The following is a 20,979-nucleotide window of genomic DNA, read 5'->3' on the forward strand; positions in this document are numbered from 1 at the left end:
GGAACTCCGCTACAATGGCATTATACAAATCGAAAATATTTCCCATGAGTGGAGTAGGCCGAAAATCGGCAAAAAGTTCATGAACACCAGAATTTTTTTTGTCATTTGTTGAAAATTTGAAATCATTTCATCCAGCTCTTCTTATCAGACGCCTGCAAAGTGAGTCCACGTTTTAAACCTGCTTGACCACCATAAAATGCAATCCACACATAAATGAGTTGACAAGTCGTTCTGTGCACATACTAAGTTGCTTTTATTAATCCAGAACTGCATGCTACAGATACTGTACAGCATGAACATTTATTCATTACAAAAATGGCTTCCAAACCATTAAAAATGAAAATCGGAATAAGAGCATAAAACGGAACAGTAACATCACAACTGTTAGGAAACATTCAAAGTATTCACAAAAAATGTTATAGTTAGCATCTTAATAAACCAGAGAAAAATCGGAGACAGTTTTACAATCGCTTCATGTCAACTACAATGGCACTGAATGAACAGATGAACAATTTTTCAGCTTTATACAGCGGTTTTTTTTTTTTTTTTTGCAACATCAACATGCCTAGGTTTTTTTTGTTTGTTTTAAGTTTGCTACCTACCTGTATGTAGTAAGTGTACATAAAAGTGGCAGTCTGATTTTCCTTTTATGAGTAATCTAATATACAGAATTTGGCCCTTAAGGGTTTATACCTCTTCGTTTTAAATGCTTTCCGGACAATCTGCTACCAAACACGTCTGTTATAGGTGACATTAAAACTACATACATATCTACCTATGTAACATCACAGCAAAACATGATGAACAAAAAAATTACAGCATTTAAAAAAAATAAAGTCGTTGGGAGAAAGTTAAGTCACTGAGAATTTTGGCACATAAAAGTTTTGCACACGGTCTACAGTTCTAATGTCGCAGGGGATTCAATTGCAGTTCTGAATGAGAGACACTTGGACGTTGCTATTTTTCAAACAGCGTTGCTAAAAAGTCCCTTGCTAATTTTTCAAGTCTTTTTGTATGTGTAATGGCTTTTAAAGCGATTTTTGTTTTTCATTTATTTATTTTTACACTATTGATCCTTTAAAATGCATCTGCAAATGTCCATTTGGTGGCAACTGTGTGTCATACAGGAAAAAAAATCAAAACAAAACCCCCCACCTCCGAAAAAATATATATATACACATTTATATATAAACTTAAAAACCTTGTACAAATGAGTTGTTATATATAAGATGCTTACACTAAGGAAAAAAACTTTATACAATGTTTCAAGGAAAAAAAAGGGAAAAAACATATTTAAAAATGGACAACATACAGATACAACAAGCAATCTCTAAAGCAATAAATACTACTGGTCCAATAGCGTTGTGATACTTTTAATTGTTGAGTAGCATTCCCTCCCCCAAAAAGAACAACACCATGGAACAAGGTTTTTTAACACATTTTAACCCTTTTGTTTCTGTACATTTAAACAATAACAAGTAACATCACAATAAAAGTTGTTTCACACGAGGAAGAAAAAAAAAAAGTAGCGGCACTGCATTCGTTGTGCCCTTAAAGGTTTAAAAACCAGATGTAAAATGATTGGTTCGCAAGCTCGTATTTAATACAAATAATAAAGAACCAACACCTTCTGCAAGGGCTGTTTCAAAATTGCTTCTTTTTTTCTTTTTTTAATTTTTAAAATCAGTCTTTAAAACTAAGCTATCGGAACTACATAACAGTTATGTATATATATATATTTTTTTAAACGCTACAAAGACTTTAAACAGCTGTTGATAAAAATTTTGGCAGAATCATGAGGCTTTTTCTCATCTACATATTTAAAAGGAGAAATTGAAATAACAATGGGTCAAATATTGACCAATGAACTCGATAAACATCAACTAATGTAGCCATATGGCACAAATTAAAAAATAAAACAAAACAAAAACAAAAAAACCCCAACACAATTTTTAAAAAAGCAAGGGCTAAAGAGGCTAAAGCTATTCTAAAGACTTGGTTACAAGTGACAGCGGCTGGGGCTGCGTCCCAGCCAAAGAATTACGGGAATGCAAGGAGGATGTCGAAGGTTGTGCTAACGATGAGGATGGTGCTGCTGACGGCTGTAAAGTGGCAGGCGGATGATCCAATGGCCCATTCTGACCATTAGTAGCAGACAGGGCGCTGGGCTTGCTAGCAGAGCTTTCGGTCAGGACTAAGGAGGACGGTGGCGGCATCATGGAGAGGTGTGCCAGCGGGTCGGGTTTCAATGTGAGCGAGAGAGGTTGTGTTTGTTCAGTCTGTGGTTTTGAGTCTCTTGTGGGGGAGGCTAGCATGTTGGGAGAAGAAGGAGGAGAGTCTAGTAAGCTTCCATCTGAAGAGGGTGGGCTGATGCAGCTGCCTTCACCTTGTATGTAGCGAACGCACTTTTTTTTTCTCCTAGAAACAGGGAGAGAGTTATCTGTGAATAAAGGGCAAAGACGCTAATGGAGAAAGGTATCTAAAGCAACGAGCCATCAATAAACTACCCTAAGCTCTGAACAGGTTTCACCCAGAGCCTGCACGGTGCTTAAAGTGTTGCTGGGTGTGTATAAGCTACGAAATCCTCTAAGGAATTGGACTTTCTGCTACCAGACTTGGAGACGATACAGATTCTCTCTCTGTTCTCCTGTTCAGGCTATTTATTAACAAGGTTCAGATTCACGTTCTTCTAGCCCAATATACTACTCTATAAACTTGTTTTCCTAAAAAGGTCAATTCTCCCTACAAAAATTTAATCCTGATCAACTAAAAACTTGAGAGAGCTAATAATTTATCCACGTAGGCCTGTATCAAACTTTAAAAAGCTGACTGTATGTAGCACCATGCACCCGAAGGCTGCTTTTAAGTGGCTGATTTAAAGGCTTAGAGATACACCACCTTTCCGAGGCAGCAGTAGCTGCGGACTACCGCTCATGCGTTTGTTTCTGTTAAAAACCACACCAAATCCAGAGTCAGACAGAAAGGAAATGTAATAGGAAGAACAAAAGGAAGGGAAATAAAAACAAAACAATAATAAAAAAAAAAAACAACAGAAGAAGAACAAGATAAACAGAAAATGATTCAAAATAACAAGAATAACTGGTTGTATGGCCTGCAGGTTGTGGCTTAAAATTATTTTTCTGTTTTGTTTGTTTTGCCGGGAAGGAGTAGATATTCTGGGTTGTTTTTATGTATTTTGGGGAATATTCCTTTGAGAGGCCATTCATGTAAATTCAAAGCAGGATTCAATCTCAGTAAGTGAACAGCACAACAACAGGTAAAAAGATGAGGAGCAACATAGAACTCAGTTCACACCAGGAATTATGGGAGTCTCACAAGAAATGCTGACCGAAAAAAACCACCAAGCCAACAAAAATAATTTCTCCTTTTTTCTCCCCCCGCCCCCTCACCACCCATTTTGGAGCCACAAACGAAAGAGGACAGTTTCAGAATGCTTCTCTTGCCAGATATACACAGGACAAAAAAGGATTAGGCACACCACTAAAGCATCTCACAGACCAAAATTTAGTGGCCAAAGTGACTCTGAAAGTCAAGCCACACAAACAAACAGAGTTTTTCTACGGAAAGTGCTAAAACCGGTATCACACCAAGTTCATCAAACTCTCAGATAAAGTCAGCTGAGCTTTACAAAAAAGAAAAGAAACGAAAGACTGCATTTCAAACTAATTCCACTGGATACGCCAGAACAGTTAAGCGACTCGGCAATGAATGGCAAAAGGAGGTGAACAGAACTAAGGGTTTGTTTCCCAACTTATCATGCATGGAATCTCAATGTCAGTGGGTGAATTCTCCCCCAGATCTAAGCAAGTCCATTCAAGTAAATGGATTTGCACTCTCTTGTATCAACAGTGGATCTGGCCCAATGGGTATTTTGTTGTGTCAATCCAGGTGGGAAAAATAAGCTATCTCCCCTGATTTCTCTTTGGTGCTAATCTTTTTTTTTACTAAGGCCTGGTCCCCACTAAGTCCCCAAATCGGACTAAGGTACGCAAATTCAGCTACGTTAATAACGTAGCTGAATTCGAAGTACCTTAGTCCGAACTTACCGCGGTCCAGACGCGGCAGGAAGTCTCCCCCCGTCGATGCCGCGTACTCCTCTCGGCGAGCTGGAGTACCGGCGCCGACTGTGAGCACTTCCGGGATCGATTTATCGCGTCTTAACCAGACGCGATAAATCGATCCCAGAACATCGATGGCGTGCCGCCGGACCAGCAGGTAAGTGAAGACTAGGCCTAAGAGCTGTATCTGATCTTCTGGGTCATGGAAAAAGATAGCGTCTGGTACTGTACCCCACCTCACATCTACTTCAAAGAGGGGGTTGGCAGATTTCTATGTCATAACACTCCTTTCCCAGAGTCAGACAGACAACAGACTGAGGTTCTGCTCAAAGTTCCACACAGAAAGGTAAATGGTTAGGGCTATGACAGTTTTAACCACGTTAGCCTGCAGATCAATACATGCTAAAAAAGACATTCATGCACTTAAAAATGTAAAAGAAAGACACACACCCACACACATAAAAAGGGGGGGGGAGGCGGGAAGAGAGAGAGAAAAAGAACAAGAGAAGAAAAAAAGTTAAGATGTCAGGCAGCAAACCATGCTTTATTAGGGCAAAGTTAAAAGATGGAAAGAGCAATTTGGTGGGCTCAAAACAGAACCATGCTAAATTCCTCTATCAAATAACATTGGAAACCTGTGGTGTTAAGAGTAACTGCATTAACTGGTATGGATTAGTTCTGACATTTCCCTCCACCCTCCCCCCCCGCAAAATACCCCTCCTAGTTCCACATTACTCGGTTTCTAAATTGAAATTGTACAATGCTATCGTATCCACAATTCAAACCCAGGCTTTTTTGTACCGCAGCTGGACATTGGGCATGATGCCACATTTTGGAGGATTCAAATTCTGCTCGCCTTACTCATATCAGCTCTTATGAGGTGCTGGCGTTGCTTATTATCAAACCATTGCTGACTTGGGTCCAATACTCTCATATTCTGTCTGATCAACGCTGGGCTTTTTTTTAATACTAGCTTGACTTTTTGGCCTGTGGTTGAGAGTAAGAGCCAGAGCATCTCATGGCAAAGCAGAATATGGTCAGGGCACCACAGATGTGAAAGGTCTTCTTGGCTTAGATGTTAATACCCTTTCTAAAGTCAAATTCTGCCCCAGAATAATTAAACCAAATGCCTTTCATTTTCAGTATTTTAAGCATTATGTTTCTCCCTACTTCTATTAAATGTTCAATTCTTACTATTAAAGTGAAAGCTGCTAGTCTACAAACCCATTTACAAAACTCTTCCTGTTTAAAGGGAGACCTTGCTCTAACGTCAGCTTCCCCGGTATATTATGTGTGGCTTCAATTAGTTTTTCCATGTTGAACTGGCTCTTTGGGCCACAACCGTGTATTTTTTGTGTATATTTGTGCAGCACATAACACCCAATAACTAATTACAAACAAAAGATAAAGTGCCAAATTCACCACAGATGTAAATGGGCACAACTTTACTCAAGGGAGTAATTGTGGCTTGAGGGAAAGAACACGGAGCTTGGTCTTGAGTTCTAATCCCTTCTCTGATGTAAACTTGTAGTGTTTCCTTTGTTTCCCTGTCTATAAATTGGGGATAATATCACTATTTACCATCTCACGAGTATATTGTGAGGAATAGAGTACATGCAACGTTTTGAAAATGTGAAGAGCTATATAAATATTGTTATTGGGAGTCAACATAGCGTGCTCTTTTATACCTGAAGTGAAATTGGCCCTAAAACAGCATCTTGAAAACTAATAACATTGCTGTTACTAGAAATGAAAGGATGGATTGCCATGGATAATGACAAGGGTTTGCTGAGTTCCACCTAATATGACTAAAGATATCTCAGTTTCTGCCCCATTATCAAACTGCGTATCTTATAGCCTCTCGCTCAAAGATCCACTACAGAAAACTAACAGTCTATAAACAAGAAGCTACAATGGTTAGCACCAGAACAAGAAATGCAGTGACCTATATTCTGCCTAATGAGAAAATGCCACAATACATGCAAAATAAAAGAGAGTCAATAAACATAAAGCTATGAGCTATGTCATTAAAAGATGTTGTCCCAGTCAATGCTTATAATAAAGGCTGACCTGCAGCAAATATTTTTGAATAAAATTGAAATAATCTAAGGCAAAAAACTAAGACAAGAAAGGGCTTATTTCTCATCATAGACAACTAATGCACTGCCAAACTGACAATCCTATAGCTCAAATGAAAAGCCCCTTTAATGATAAAATGCAGCTTTAATAGTATGATGTTGACATAAGTGGACAGAGAATGATAAATGACAAACATGATGTAGAGCTAGTTCTTATAATCACTCAGCATACAAAGTTTGACACATATCAAATACATTATCTATAGACTACATAAGTATCTATTGACACTGTATACTAAATTAATCACGGTATAAGTTTAATTAAACACATTATAAGTGTCTTTAGCTACATCAGATTCAAGTCTTCTACTTCTTCACAGTGTAAGTGGTTATCCAACGCCTCTAGATTGGATTCCCTCCCCCCCTTTTAAAGCATTTTAAATTGCTATTTTCAAAAGGTATTGAACGTATGTATTGACATTGACATTTAACATGATTGTCTTTGCACTTCACACACAACTCACAGTACTGAGCATGCTTCTAATGGAACTTATAATTCACCAAATGGGGAAGAATGTAATCTTTTAAAGACATTTTATGAGCCTTCGCTTAGCTTAATGGTTAGACACACAGTACATTGTCAATCCATGTTTGTGCTTGGCATCGAGGAAAACAAAAGGAGTGTGTGCATGCACATAATATATGAACATCTAGTCTATCTTCTAAATGAGATGAAGCACATGGCAAGGGCATGAATAAGCGGGAAAGGTGAGAGAGGTAGCACTACATACAGAGTGTGGTTTTGGTTGAAATACCTACCATCATAATATTCCATATTCAAAGACTGCTTGTATCAGAACAAAGAAACAACAAATTTAACCAAACGCGGTCATTATGGAAAGGGAATTGAGAAATAGAAGTAGTTGGTATCCCTCCACCAAGAAACAAGTACCTTCTGAGTTATCCATGGAACTACAGATTTGGTATAACCCTGCAGTAGAACATGGACTGTCGAAATTTGGGTTGCTAGGTGCCTTTTACTTCCTGAAAACTGACCTACCAAAGCTGCAATTAGTTTTCTCTAGAGCTCATGTGTTTACAGCTCACTTTGCTGGGTTACACTTTCAAGAATTTCAGAAAAATGGTGTTAGAAAATATAGATATGTTACATCAATATTTTCAGGATCGATATATACATTTTTAAATTTTGCAAATAGGCTAACAGCATGAGTACAATATAAGCTGTAAACACTGGCTTGTATTTATATATAATTGTGATGAAAACGTCAGTGCTGCAGATCACAGAATCTTTTAACCCTTTGGAGACAGTGGACACACACACACACAAATGCAGTGTAAATGTCCACCTAAGCATTCATTTTGCTGACCGTCTGGACAGTGCCAGTTTTATGTACCTCAGGGTTTGCTTGTTCCCAGTTCTACCACCAGGGAAAGGTTATTGGTAAAGAAAGAGAAGAAATGGTATTAAATTAGCAAGAGAATTTAGCAATTAAATTTTGAGAATCAAAGATTATTAGCATTTGATGCTGTGGGAGAGAAAAGGTGGGAGGGGTGGGTAAAAGGTTAAAAAAAATAAATCACACAAATGCACTGAGAGGACAGAATGCTTTTATTTCCCCAAAGGCCTAATTGGGTAGTATACCTGCATGGTTTGCACCATAAACTCTGTCGGTCAAGCCCGAACAATGCCCGACACTTCTTTGGAGTATTTGCATCTGTTAGCATAAGGTAAACACAAAAAATACAAACACAATGGTGGATAGAGCTCATTTGGACGTGAAATCTTAGCTACAGCTACGTTTCTCTTTAATCATGGCAGTTTTATTTGGTAATCTCCCCTCATACCAAGGGTATGAAAGAAAGAGGGCTTCCACAACGAGCCAAAGCAAACAAACAAAAAAACCCTAAAATGGTTACACTGTTGTGCATTTGCTTCACTTAGCCCACTGTCTGTAACACGTTCAATGTTTGCATTATCAAAGGGCCTTGGATATGTTCGGAGTATGCAACATTCCTTGAGAGAAGGTTGGGAGGGCGGGATTGTGTTTGCAGTCACGGATCAGATACGCTGAGGCTGATGCTGTTTTACAGTGGGTTTTTGGTTAGCAGCAGCAAGGAAAGAGGGAGGGAAAAAAAAGGCAAAACCCTTTCAGAGAGACGATAATTCACGGCAGCGTCCCACTCCCTTGTGTCTTCTAGATCACAACACAGAGCTACAAAGCAACAAGGCAGGAAAAAAGGGGGAAAGTACCAAATAAACCAGCTGCAAACCAGCCATAGCGAGTCTGGGAAAACTATACACACCTGCAGGGGCCGCACCAGTTATTCTGTTGATCAAGGCCAAAGCGCGCTCGGCATTTCTTAGGAGCGCTCAGGTCTGAATGAGTTCAAGAAAGAAGCGAGCAGAAAAAGGAGAGAGAGAGAAAAGGGGAAAAAAAAGAGAAAGAGAAAAATAAAAAAAAAATAAAAATAAAAAAGGGAATAAAAATCAATGACCTCATTATTAATCGCAAAATATCGACGTTCGATTTAAAAGTTAAAAAAAATCGTGATAATCACATTCTTATTCAACTCTTGAAATTAGCTGTTGCAATTAAAGCTGCAGTATCCCTTTGTAAAGGACTGTCTCTTCTCATTTAAACAACGGAGGGAAGTGACTGCGGTTTGTTTAAAATGATGTTTTTTGGCATATTTTCTTCTCTTTTGGGGGGGGACAGGGGAAGGAAGAAAAAAGAAGCTAAGTATGGAGGTTAGCTCTTGAACATGCTTTTTTCTTCAACTCAGACAAACACAAAAAAAAGAGAAAAGGAAAAAATGGATCTATTGGGATAATGCAGCTTTTAGAATAACATTCATTTTTTTAATTTTAGTTTTTTAATAATTTTTTCCAAAAAAAAAAGAAAAGAAGAAAAAAAAAAAAAAAAAAGAATGGATAAGAAGAAGCAGACTGCAGAATGGGCATGTTAGCATCAGCCAGAAAATAAATGTAAAGCGTGGGGAAATGCGCCGAGTTAGTCAAGCTAGTGAATTGTGATGGATAGTCTTGAACAGAAAGGCAAAATAAATAAATAACCAAACAAACCAAAAACAAACGAAATTAAAAAAACAAAAATAAAAAAAAACCATACTGCGTAGGCATGCTGATGTGAGAAGACTTAGTGGGAGCCGTGAAAAATGCCATTAGATTAAGGAGGTTCATTACTGATTTCCTTCTATTCTTTATCAGTCTCTTTAAAGAAATACTGCATATTCAATTTGCACAGTTAGTACAACTCTGAGTTATTTTTTACTGTATTATTATTGAATAGCAATGTAACAAAAAAAAAATAAAAGAACAAAAACAAAATTAAAAAAAATACTACCAAACATATTATATAGATATATACTGTAAAAACGTGTGGATTTTTTTCCCCATTTAATGTCACAAGTGTTTAATGTTAAAATCTATAATGGCAGGAAAAAAATTAAAAAGCAGTTTATAAACTATTCAAAATGACTCAAAATGACATTAGCACCTGTAATCGGAGGAAGTGAAAGGCAAGGATTTAGGAAACATTCGCTGTGTTCTGAAAAAAAAGAACAAATTATACAAAGGCTTCAAAAAAATTTAATCAGGGCTTCTGCAAAATTGTCTATGAGATTGCCTATGCAGTATTTCTAATTGCCTACAGAGAATGGCAAACCTCCTTAATTTAAAATGGGCGCGATTTACCACTGTAAGGCATGCATCAGAACACACAGGTACAGCCCAAATTAATACCAAACGCATACGCGCACGCACGCACACACACACGCACAAAATAAGCGCACAATTTTATAACAATGGCATAGGCATTACAACTCTGCTTCTGAAGTTAATGGCTTTGTAATTATTAAGAACAAAGTCAACTAATTTCACAAAATGCTTTACATGCAGTGATTTGGTTACTAGTTTTAGAAGGGCAGTAATAGGCAATTAATTAAAATGCATTAAACAAAAATAAAAGGCTGACTACAATAGGGATTAGATGCCAAAGAGGCCAGGAGAAGCCCATTCCTCCCCCCCTCCCCAAAACCTAGGAACAGAAGGTTGGATACTCCACTGTTCCACTAAGCAAGGTATATTGACTTATTTTACTTACCATTGGTCTCTCCTGGCTGCTTGTCCCTTTTCCTCTTCTTCTTCTTTCCCTGCATGCAACATACACAAATAGAAAGGATTTGTAAGAACCCTTTTTGTAAGACAAGGCAGAGCGACACGAGGGAGGACTGTCCTGAAAGCTCACCCAACAGGGCTATGAATCACTGCACGGCAGACTGAGCGAAGGAGCGCACTTGTGGCTCTTGCTCATCTCAGGGAAGCTAGGGAAATGACAGAGCCAAGTGTCCAGGTCTGCCTGCTTACCTTGTTCTTAGCCCTTTATTCTAGTTGTAAAGCAGCTTCACCAGAGCCTGAAGTGTGAAGGCAGCGTCCACAAAGCACTGTAAGTGGCCGAGCGAGGGAATGAGGTCTAGAAGGGGCAACTTATTATGTCAGCACGAGTTAATAAATCTGACACCTCACTTCCCTCTGCCAGACATCCCCGATGCCTGGTATGGACCAAAACCTTGTAGAGTGGTATCCTCAAGGTGCTCACTGGTACATGTCCATGTTGAGAACAATGGAGAGAGAGAACACTCAGACTTGGACACTGAGGGCTCCTCTATTGCAAAAAGTGACTATTAAAATAGACAAGGAAGCCTTATTGACATGGAAAAGCTAACATGCAGGAGTGCCGGTTTAGGAATTGACAGAAAACCCCAGCAACTGTAGTCGAGGGGAAAATAAAATCAAACATATGCTTTATCTAAGACATTCTACAGATTCTGCCCCATGGAAAAACCAAGGAACTGTAGGCTTTTACTAACCGTAGGTCCTTTCCCAAACAGTACTTTCCAATAAGTAACTTGCCGTGTGCTGTCAAAATCCAAGAGGATGAGGTGGGTGGTGGTTGGGGTTTTTTGCTCTTCTTATACTCACCTCAAACAGCATGGGACAGGCCATGACCACAAGGCTACTGTGACTCTTGTGGAAACCTAATTACTATTTTGACAAGGGGAGGGTTGTAAAGGCTGACTATGGTCCAGAAGAAGAAAAAAGGATCCCTTCTCTAGTAAGTAACCTTTCCTTCCCTATGTATCCCTCAGCACTGAGCGATACAGCTTGAAGAGCAATACAAAGACTTTGAAGATTCTCAAGGCTGGAGCAAGGGGAATAGTATTCTTTCATTTTCATGGGTCTCTGGATACCCAAGCAATGATTTCTAGGTCAGCAAAGTTGTCTAGAAGCAGCACAGTGATCTCTGCCTTTGGAAGAAGTGGGAGTAAGAGGAGTTGGTGAAAAGGCACAAGGGAATCACTAAGGCCAGAAGTCTCTTGTGGCCAAGAGGAAACAAGCTTTATGTTCTCAAAGTAGGAACCTTGCAGTGCTTCTGAAGGCCTGGCTACATCTAAGGGGAGGACAGAAAGTTCTCCTAGACATGGGACGGCTTCTCTTCAGTAACTTGGTCTGGTGCCCATCTAAGTGGTTAATTTTGGGCTTTAGCTCAGCATCTCCTCTAAGATGTTTATGCTCTACTTGTAAGAAGCAAAAATGTGAATTTTCTTTTGAAGCTGGAGTTTAAAATCCTGTAGGGCTCCTGGCAAAGGGCCTCCGAACTTGTCTTTCCTTGCCTGGTCTGATAGTAAACTGCCACCCTGCTCTCTTGGATGTGACAAGTACAGTCTTGTTTGGGAGAACCTTTTGCTGATAGAAGGAAGGCTATGTAGGCAGGCAGTTTTAATGGATATGCTTTTAATTCTGTGGCCAAGTAACTGCTATTGGGGAATTATCTCAGTCACATCTCAGGTGATTTTCAGAGGGGGGTTGCTATCGTTGGCTATACTTTGGTATAGTTTAGGTAAAACTGCAGGGGCCATCTCTTTAACAGAGGACTACTGGTGCCATTCCAGTCACTACACCTAAAGACTTTGGGAACAGAGAGGCGATACCTTTCTAAGCAGTCCGGAGGCAATACATCACATTCAAAAACAGGGCTCAAACTCAACTTTCATTTACACAGATGTAAATTCAGAGTAACTTCACTCAGGCCTGGTCCACACTAACCCCCCACTTCGGACTAAGGTACGCAAATTCAGCTACGTTAATAACGTAGCTGAATTCGAAGTACCTTAGTCCGAACTTACCGCGGGTCCAGACGCGGCAGGGAGGCTCCCCCGTCGATGCCGGCGTCAACGGCGAGCACTTCCGGGATCGATCCAGGATCGATTTATCGCGTATAGACCAGACGCGAAAAATCGATCCCAGAACATCGATTGCCTGCTGCCGGACCCGGAGTGTAGACGTACCCTCAGTGGAGTAGCTCCAGATTTACAACATTGTAACTGAAATCAGACTACTGACCCAGGCCTGTACATCTGCGATTCTTATCTCAAGAGGAACCTGGATAGGTTAACAGACTGAAAAGGCCCCCACAGGAGATTTATTTAATTTTTGCAGTATGTTTCAGAGAGAATTCAAGGTTTTTTTTCCAATTTGAGAAATCAGAGCACTATCAGACCTTCTTTGCTGGTAAACACACTAAGAAGAGGGAGTGAATTCTGAGCCACCTGACCTCATACTAACTGTACCAAGCCTTCAAGCCAGGTATCAAAGAGCTATAATTAAAAATGGCTGATGAGTATGTTTTTGCCAAGGATATTTTTGGTCCCTTATCAACATGAGCTTGGGAAACTCTGTTCCACCCTAATAAACACTGGAGAAAGATGCCAACAGAGTCCCTTCACAGTCTCTTAAAGGAAGAGGGAAAATCATTTAATTCCAAATTTCTGAACCATGAGAAGATATTTGATAATACATTTAAATCACAAAGATGGCAGTTCTTAAGGTGCCTCACAGCCGACACATTTCTCTCCTTTGCCTCATTACTCTACTCAAATGGAGATGGCAAGGTTCAAGGATTTTTCCATCCCTACACTACGCAAGTGCTCTGGATACAAGAGATCTAGATCTGGATATAAAACACTTGCTGTCTATTTTGGCGGGTTCTCTTTCTCTCTCCAGAACTAAGTCCACCTGCCTAATGGACCTTCTTATACTGATTCTCCTGTTAATAGCAAAGGTAATGTTGCTGGACCCAGTCAGCACCCAAAGGAGTAGCATAGGAACTCGCTTTCAAAGGTAGCATAAATTCGCACCACTTCCCACCAGAGTTGTGTGATAAATCCCACCCCTTTGTTGGAAGTTTACCCATTAGAGCCCCCGTTTACCAAGTTACTCTAGATCAGCACCTCTAGCTTTGATGGTTCAAAATCCACTTACAAACAGGCTTTGTCCGACAAGGATCTGCAGAAACTTCCCCCACATCCTTTCCGGGTGCCGAAGAAACGAAGGAGTCCTGCTAACACTGAATCCCACGTACCTGAGGTAAAGTAGCTCCATAGATTCTATTGAGGCCTACAGGAGGTACGGTTTCTCATATCAGTTTGTGGAAGACTGAATGTGCCTTCTGACACTGATGAGACACTGACAAGGCATTCCCCAAATCCGCCTGAATTGAAGAGGAGGCTGAAATCTGCAGTTGCTAGAATGTGCTGCTTGCATCTCTGAAGAGACAGGCTATGTGTATCTAAGCTTCAATGCTTGATGTGAAATTGCTGACGATGGGGTACAATTTAACAAGCTTTAGCACCCCCATCATGCCTCTCTTCTAGATCTCTGGAAGGCCTGTTGTCCAAAGAAAGTCTGAGGGGGGAGGAAAACTCCAAGAACTCTAAATGGAGTGAAGGAGAGAGAGCGAGAGAGAGAGAAAAAAACCCAAACCCTGTAGATGATGTGTCTGTGTGATGCAAGGCTATTGAGCTCTCCTACTGAAGCAAGGTTCCCCCTGAAGGTCAGAGGGGGACACAGCATCAAGCCGCTGGGAAAGCATCAGCTTTCTCATCCTGTCCTTTTTAGCTTGAGAAGAAAGGGTTTCTCAGTGCTCACATGCTGAGGACAAATGTAAAGGTCCTAAACATTTAAGACACTGTACATGCCCATCTGTCAGCGACAGTCACTAAAGCAGAATGAACGTTCCTTGAAACCTCTTTTAAGCATACGGCAGGTCCTACCTCTACTCCTTATTGAACTCCCAAGAGGAAATCAGACTGCACAGTACCAAGAACTACTCAGCCCTATGGTCTGATGGTCTCAGTCCAGTCCTTACCAAAGAGAATGTGTTTTTGGTGGAGGAGCTGGAATGAACTACCTCTGGATCCTAAGAAAACACCTCTCCTCTCCTCCCCCTCTAAAGAGGATGCACAAGTATTGTTTTATGTCCAGGGAGCATGGAAAGATAAGGAAGAAAGGAGAGGAAGAGCTGGAGAATAAAGGCGATTGCAAGGGAGGAGATGAGAGGATTTTGATGCCACAGATGGCAGATATAGTTATTTAAATGGTAATATAACATTATTCCAGCACAGAGATATTTGGCATTCTATAGCAACAACTGCTACCTTATACTGTGTTGCAGACGGTGAACTGTCTATCCTGTTCTGTACACACCTGAGTGCACCTGCACATACAGGTATATGTAGCTATACACAAAGTGTGCAGTTTAAATGACTCATGGCAGAGCAATGTTTCTGGCTATCCTAGGAACCGATTAGACACAAAGGAGACAGCAGCAAAAACAAGCAAACAAAAGTTTACTAAATGCAATTGACATCAGTTTTACAAGCTTGGCCACCAAATCTTCAGTGAGTTCTGCAAGGAAATACACCACTGAAGGCAATGTGACTCCACCAGAGTCATATTCCGGGATCATGGCCTTGGATGTTTTCAAAAATCATAACTACATTATTGGGTAAGGAGATTTTAAAGCTTCTTCCGAGCCACGTGGTTGTGACAGCTACAAATTTTGGGAGGAGGGAATATCTTTTATACACACAGATCTGAAAAAGAACTCTGGGTGTCTCAAAAGCTTGTCTCTCTCACCAACAGAAGTTGGTTCAATAAAAGATATTACCTCCCCGGCTTTCTCTCTCTAATATCCGGGGACTAACACGGCTACAGTTATACTGCATACAAGAATTTTTGGGCTCAGTCCTGTAAACACTACCACCAGATGTAGAGGAAAGCATGACATTCAATAGTAAGTAAGTGTTTGCAGGATTGGGCCTTAAGTTTGAAAGAGGAGATTTATGCATATATGGTGGACATATCAATCATTAGGGAGAACTGGGATTGTACTATCACAAAGCGCATTACCAAATGAGCCTTTGGTAATCCTCCTGGGGCTTCCCAGTGGAAATAGCCACACAAAAGAAAATGAGGAATTAATCTCTCATCTGCTCGTAGATGCTAGACTACTGATAGCCTTTCACTGGGAAAGGAAAAAAGTAGTCGAACTGCGGAGGAATGGTTCAAAAGAAAAATATGGGATGTGCTTGCTACAGACCACTTCTGTATTCATCAAACTACCTAGAGAAATGTGGTTACCATCTATTTGATACTCAGACAAAGTACATTCGCCTGCAAAATACCAGCACACCTGTCAAATTTTATTATTATTAACATGTGATCAACATGCCTGGTCTGTTAAATATGTTGTAATCAGAGATTTCAGTCCATTTAATCAAATCACTAGAAACGACATCATAGGTGTTCTAATGATGCTCATTCTGTACTATGGTAAAACCATGTTAAAACAGAGAGATCTGGTAACCATATTCCTGTGTAACATCTCTTTAAACAAAAACTTGTTGCTGTAATGATTATCGTTTTCATTCTGATATTTACATGCAAGGATTTCTAAACCTGTTAATACTTCCCAAATATAGGAAGAAGGGGCATTACTACATTCTTGTGTTCGGAGGTTTTAAAGCTTCTACCAAGCCCCAGGATTATAAAGCTACCAATCTGTTAAGAATTTATGGACTCAATTCAGTAAACACTTACACCAGACATAGTGCTTAATTCTCATGGAGGAGAGCACTACACTCAATAGTACGAGTGTTTGCAGGACTGGGGACTAAGTTGGGAACCAGACAGCTAACAACAGTAGCATATGCTGTGAACAGACTTTCTCAAATGGGAAAATAAATAAAAATCAACCTGAATACATCCCACCAGTTGGTTGCAAATTGCAGTCTCAAGATATTTGTGTAAAAAGACCAAACAATAGAAGCATATTAAAACATGGCCACAGTAAGGCATAACATATGTGAAATATACAACAGTAGAGCGTGGAATAATTTATGTTAGCCCCACTTGAGAGCAAGACTTTCAAACACGTCACGCGTTGCCAGTCCTTCTCTGAAGCTAGGATAAGTCTTTCTTCCACTTTCCACTATACTCTCACACAGGTAAGCACAAGACACTAATGATTCATTTTTGGTGGGGACGAAGGGGAGGCATCGTGGGGAGAATTTTTTTTTAATGAACACATGCCTAATAGCATCTTCCAGAGGTTGGCATACTGAAGGCAGACACCCTGCAAGATGTCTTCACAGAGCTCTAGTCACATGCCTCAATTCTAACCTTTTACATCCTTTGCTATCCCAGCGAGGGAGCCTCTTCCAAGCAGAGGGCTGTCAATTGTACCCAATTGTTTTGGCAATGCGGGTGGAGCATCCGCTGTTGTTTCCGGATTGGGGTCCTGAGACGCCCTTTCAAAGTAGTGCTTGTGCGGGGTGTGTGGACGTAGTTCAGCAGGTTAAAGAAAAACAATACATTTCTACAAACTCTACTACTGAAAAAAATATCCACCTACATAGCCACCTACATAGTTATCCCGTGCGGACCAGCCTGGGTAAAGCTGCATATGGAGCTGTCGTTCCTTTCTCGCTAGCTCATAGTATTTAGCTTGTTCTTCTCTGGATAATGCGTGCCACTGAGGTTGGGGAAGAGAAAAGAGAATCAAAGGCACAACTTTTTAAAATACAGTACATCAATAACACTCTCTCTCTGTGTGTGTGTGTGTGTGTGTGTGTGTGTGTATATATATATATATATATATATATATATATATATATATATATATATATATATATATGTGTGTGTGTGTATATATATATTCCATTTTCATAAAAACACCAGATAAAAATAGATAATCTGGCACACAGCCAGTTAATATTTTATTTACGACTCTGGTTTACCCAGCTGAGACTGAATTCATCATTTATATTCATTCAGTCCTTTTGTTTTTCTGAAGATGGGCCAAAACCACAATCATTTGTTAACGGGACCAAGATCTGAACCACCTCTGGTTTTGGAAAAGCATCCCCTCCTCATTATACCCATACTCATTCCCATATTCCTTTTTCTCCCCAGTCTGTGAGGGTGCTAGTCCTTGTATTCATATTCTTCACAGCCACCCCTCCCCCATTACCCTCCAAAACCACAGTGAGCCATTTCTAGGGCCAAAATAACATGAAATCTGGGATTTCAAGTCCGTAGACCACGGAAAGAGCAGAAAAAGAATAGATCTCATTATTATTTCAGTCCCACAAGTGGCGCCACATAGCAAAATATGCTCACGAAAACAAAACACAAATACAAGCAGGAAGATATTTTGGTTTATTTTGATTTCTGTTGAAATAGATGTTTCAACCATATATACTTGTCAAAATAATCTAGCAAAACATACCCGGGCTAAAGACAACACACTCTCTCTATCTTTGCAATAGATTTTTTTTTCCTGAAGACTTTCAGCACATGGTTTTCTCTCTCTCATTTTGGTGACATTAGTTACCTACCCTTCGACCAAGGATTTGATTGATGGCTGCACTCTCTTTCAATGTGCACTCTGCTACCACTTTTGCTCTCATTTCCTTCATATACAACATGAACGCATTAAGAGGTTTCTTTATGTGTGGCTTCTTTTTCTCTTCTTCTTTTTTGGAGTCCTGATGTTTTCTGGATGATGAAGACAAAACAAAGAATCGCATAGTGAGAACTCTCGCACGTTCATCATACTCATTGCCCCCAATCTCTATACATAAACCCTATTAAACACAGCTCTACAGCAAAACTACCTTCTTTTTATATTGAAACTTTTGCAACTGGCCACTGAAAACTAAAGGTTTCAGGGCTCTTTAGAGTCAGCTGGCTGCTACATGAGAACCATTTCCACAGTCTTACAAGAAACCCACGTGGTGTATAGGTAACCTAGCCAGATATATTTTTATCCCTTTAGAAAACAGAAGTAAGGAAAATAGGCCCAGATCCTCACGCTGGAATCAATGGGAATTAGGAGACTAAATACCTTCGAGGATCTGGGCCATTGTGCCTAGCAAAATGGGACCACAGTCCATGACTGGGTTTGTTAGGCACTAACACAATGCAAACAATAATAAAACACATTCCCGTGCCCCCAAATATCACCTATATGATTAAATGGGGAAAAAATACTCAGTCCAGAGTAGGGAGTATCAGGCGTGTTTTGAGTACAGGGCAGGAAAAACACGATTCTCCTTAATTCTAATCCCAGAGCTAACACCAATTCCCTCTGTGGCTTTTGGCAAGTCACTTATGCCTCCCCGCCCTTTTTTTTCTTCAAAAGTAGCCTCTAATTTTGGGTACCTTCATCTCTGGGTGCTCAGTTTATGTATCTCAAGCTGGGCATTTAAAAGAGAAGCAGACAAAATTATTGGACCCTATAACTATTGGACATCTTAACTAACATACTCCATTTTTCCCAGCTATTCAATATTAATAGCTACTCACCTACTTCTCAGGAGTGTTAAAAGGAATTAAGTTATTATTATTATGGCCAATAAAATTATGGTCAATTACGTTTAGAAAAACCAATCAAACCTGTTCACATATATTTTACAATAAAATCACAGCAAAGTAAAGCCTGAATTTTAAAAACTGCATGTGAAATCCTCCCTTTCAATGAGATTGTTCTACAAATAAAACTATGAATGTAAAACTTACGAGCTGTGGAGTGAGCCAACATCGCTCTGGGAAGATTCCTGTTTGACTGTTGGTGTGACTATGGCCGGATGAGGGATTCCAGTCGTGTGTAAACTATGATGTGGCGGGACCATATGTGGAGGAAACCTAGAGGAGAGAAAGCTGTGTAAATCGTCAGAATAAAAATGAATGAATGGGGAGGGATGTGTACACACATAAAAAAAAAGCACATAACAAGCACATGACAGCTAGACAAAGCATATGAAAGCAGCAGCATTAATTAGTGATAAATTAAACATAATGATTCTTCTAATGTCATTAAAACCAATCTTCCCCTTCATTATCATTACTGACATGAGACATTATGATTTTTAATGTCTTTAACAAAAGGCAAGTTCAACTGACGAACTTGGATAGAAAAGTGGAATTTCAGCCACTTGCAAGGAAAGCAGCAGTCCACTACTTTATTGTAAAATTACCAGTGGCAACTAGTGAACCAATTTTTATAGTTCTAATCCGGTTGAGAATTAAGGACGACATCTTTTGTTGCATATTGACAGCAAAATAAAATATTAATGCTGCCACAATTTATATGCATTTTTGACAATCCTTGTACATGTCTCATTAGCCACATTTTAGGGATGGAGCAAAATCATATATTTATTTGGGTCTGGTTAACCTCTGTGATATACTGCTTTACCAGAGGGTGGGAAGATCAGGGAACGAAGTGAATTTTGAATCATTAGGTTTACATAGGAAGGCTTAAGCCCATGTAAAAAACACACAAAACCTCAAAAAAATACTTCACTTTTTTTAAAATTACAAAAATGTAGAGCAACGATATCTATTTTAATTCACATAGTCAAATACATAGACAAAGGCCTCGATCCTACAGCTGGATCCATAGGGAAAAGTGGTCCATTTTTTTGAATCTAACTGCAGCATCAGGGCCATAAAATATACACACTAAAGCTGTTTTAGGCATATTCACAGATAATTTCTATTAAAAACAGCAACAAATGAACAAGCTTTCAAAGGAGTATTTAGCTTTATTATTACTCAGTGGTCTACAAAGGTTTCACAGTAAATAAGAAAAAGCATGACCACAACTTTCTCTCAGGCAACCTCACTGAAGTCAATGGGATTTCACAGGATGCAATCTGGCCTAGACCTTTGGGCCAAGGGGAATTTTATACTCTACAAAAACTCCAACCCCAAAATGGGCTGGGAAACAAAGTTGTGTGTTCTCTAAACAATGTTTACTATTTGTAAATGCCTGGGTTCTGAGAGCATCTTGGCCCAGTGAAAGTTCCATATGTATGTGGTATGTGTACACTGTATCTGTAGCTATACTGTATAGGCTAAGAATAGGATTTTTCTTCTACCGTGTGCATACAATGACTTTTCCTGCTAAATATCTATGTTGATATTGCAGCAATCTATACAACTCACTGCTATATTAAGTATGAATCTGTGCAAAGATCAGAGATGTGACAACAGGATTTCATGATATTTTTTAGTTTATATTCTACCCTATATTAATACGTTCTTTAAGAATGCACTGTCTAAATACTTTACACTGCATTTACAGAAGGACATGGAGCAACCCTTTGGTAAATAACCTTCCAGTACAGCTTTGCAGACTTTTTTCTACTACCTTGTGGAGCTCAGGATCATTAGGAAGAAGAGGTGTTTTGGGTCTGATGGCAGAGGTGGGAAGAGTGATCTGACTGACAGGGGAGGAGAATTCAAAGGTGGTCAAAGCTTTGGAGAAGGAATTCAGGCCTTAGGCAGAAAGAGGTGGAGAAAAGGAAGGTGATTTGGCCTTGATGGTAGGGGAAAAGGAGGACAGGGAATAGACTGTGCTTATTATTCTTGACTT

The 20,979-nt window shown here is 39.7% G+C and overlaps 1 protein-coding gene across 50 annotated transcripts in view; it reads right to left on the bottom strand.

Annotated features, from left to right (window-relative positions):
- Nucleotides 1-234: 234 nt before the first annotated feature.
- The window catches only part of TCF7L2 (transcription factor 7 like 2), a 203,609-nt gene continuing 182,864 nt past the window's right edge, over nt 235-20,979 (bottom strand). For 4 of the 50 annotated variants that reach the window (XM_042855246.2, XM_024103607.3, XM_024103606.3 and 1 more), the window contains 7 exons: nt 19,119-19,259; nt 17,936-18,095; nt 16,951-17,070; nt 10,300-10,348; nt 9,694-9,744; nt 8,483-8,555; nt 235-2,418 (listed from right to left, as the gene is read on the bottom strand). In XM_042855246.2, the coding sequence (XP_042711180.1) occupies nt 1,983-2,418; nt 8,483-8,555; nt 9,694-9,744; nt 10,300-10,348; nt 16,951-17,070; nt 17,936-18,095; nt 19,119-19,259 (1,030 nt within the window). In that variant the 3' untranslated portion in view covers nt 235-1,982. Of the gene's footprint in view, nt 2,419-6,976; nt 7,002-7,820; nt 7,894-8,482; nt 8,556-9,693; nt 9,745-10,299; nt 10,349-16,950; nt 17,071-17,935; nt 18,096-19,118; nt 19,260-20,979 lie in introns of all 50 variants that reach the window. The other 46 variants (XM_042855248.2, XM_008166345.4, XM_005293891.4 and 43 more) reach the window with 35 other exon arrangements.

The sequence above is a fragment of the Chrysemys picta genome, chromosome 7, assembly GCF_011386835.1.
Source record: "Chrysemys picta bellii isolate R12L10 chromosome 7, ASM1138683v2, whole genome shotgun sequence".
NCBI lineage: Eukaryota > Metazoa > Chordata > Testudines > Emydidae > Chrysemys > Chrysemys picta.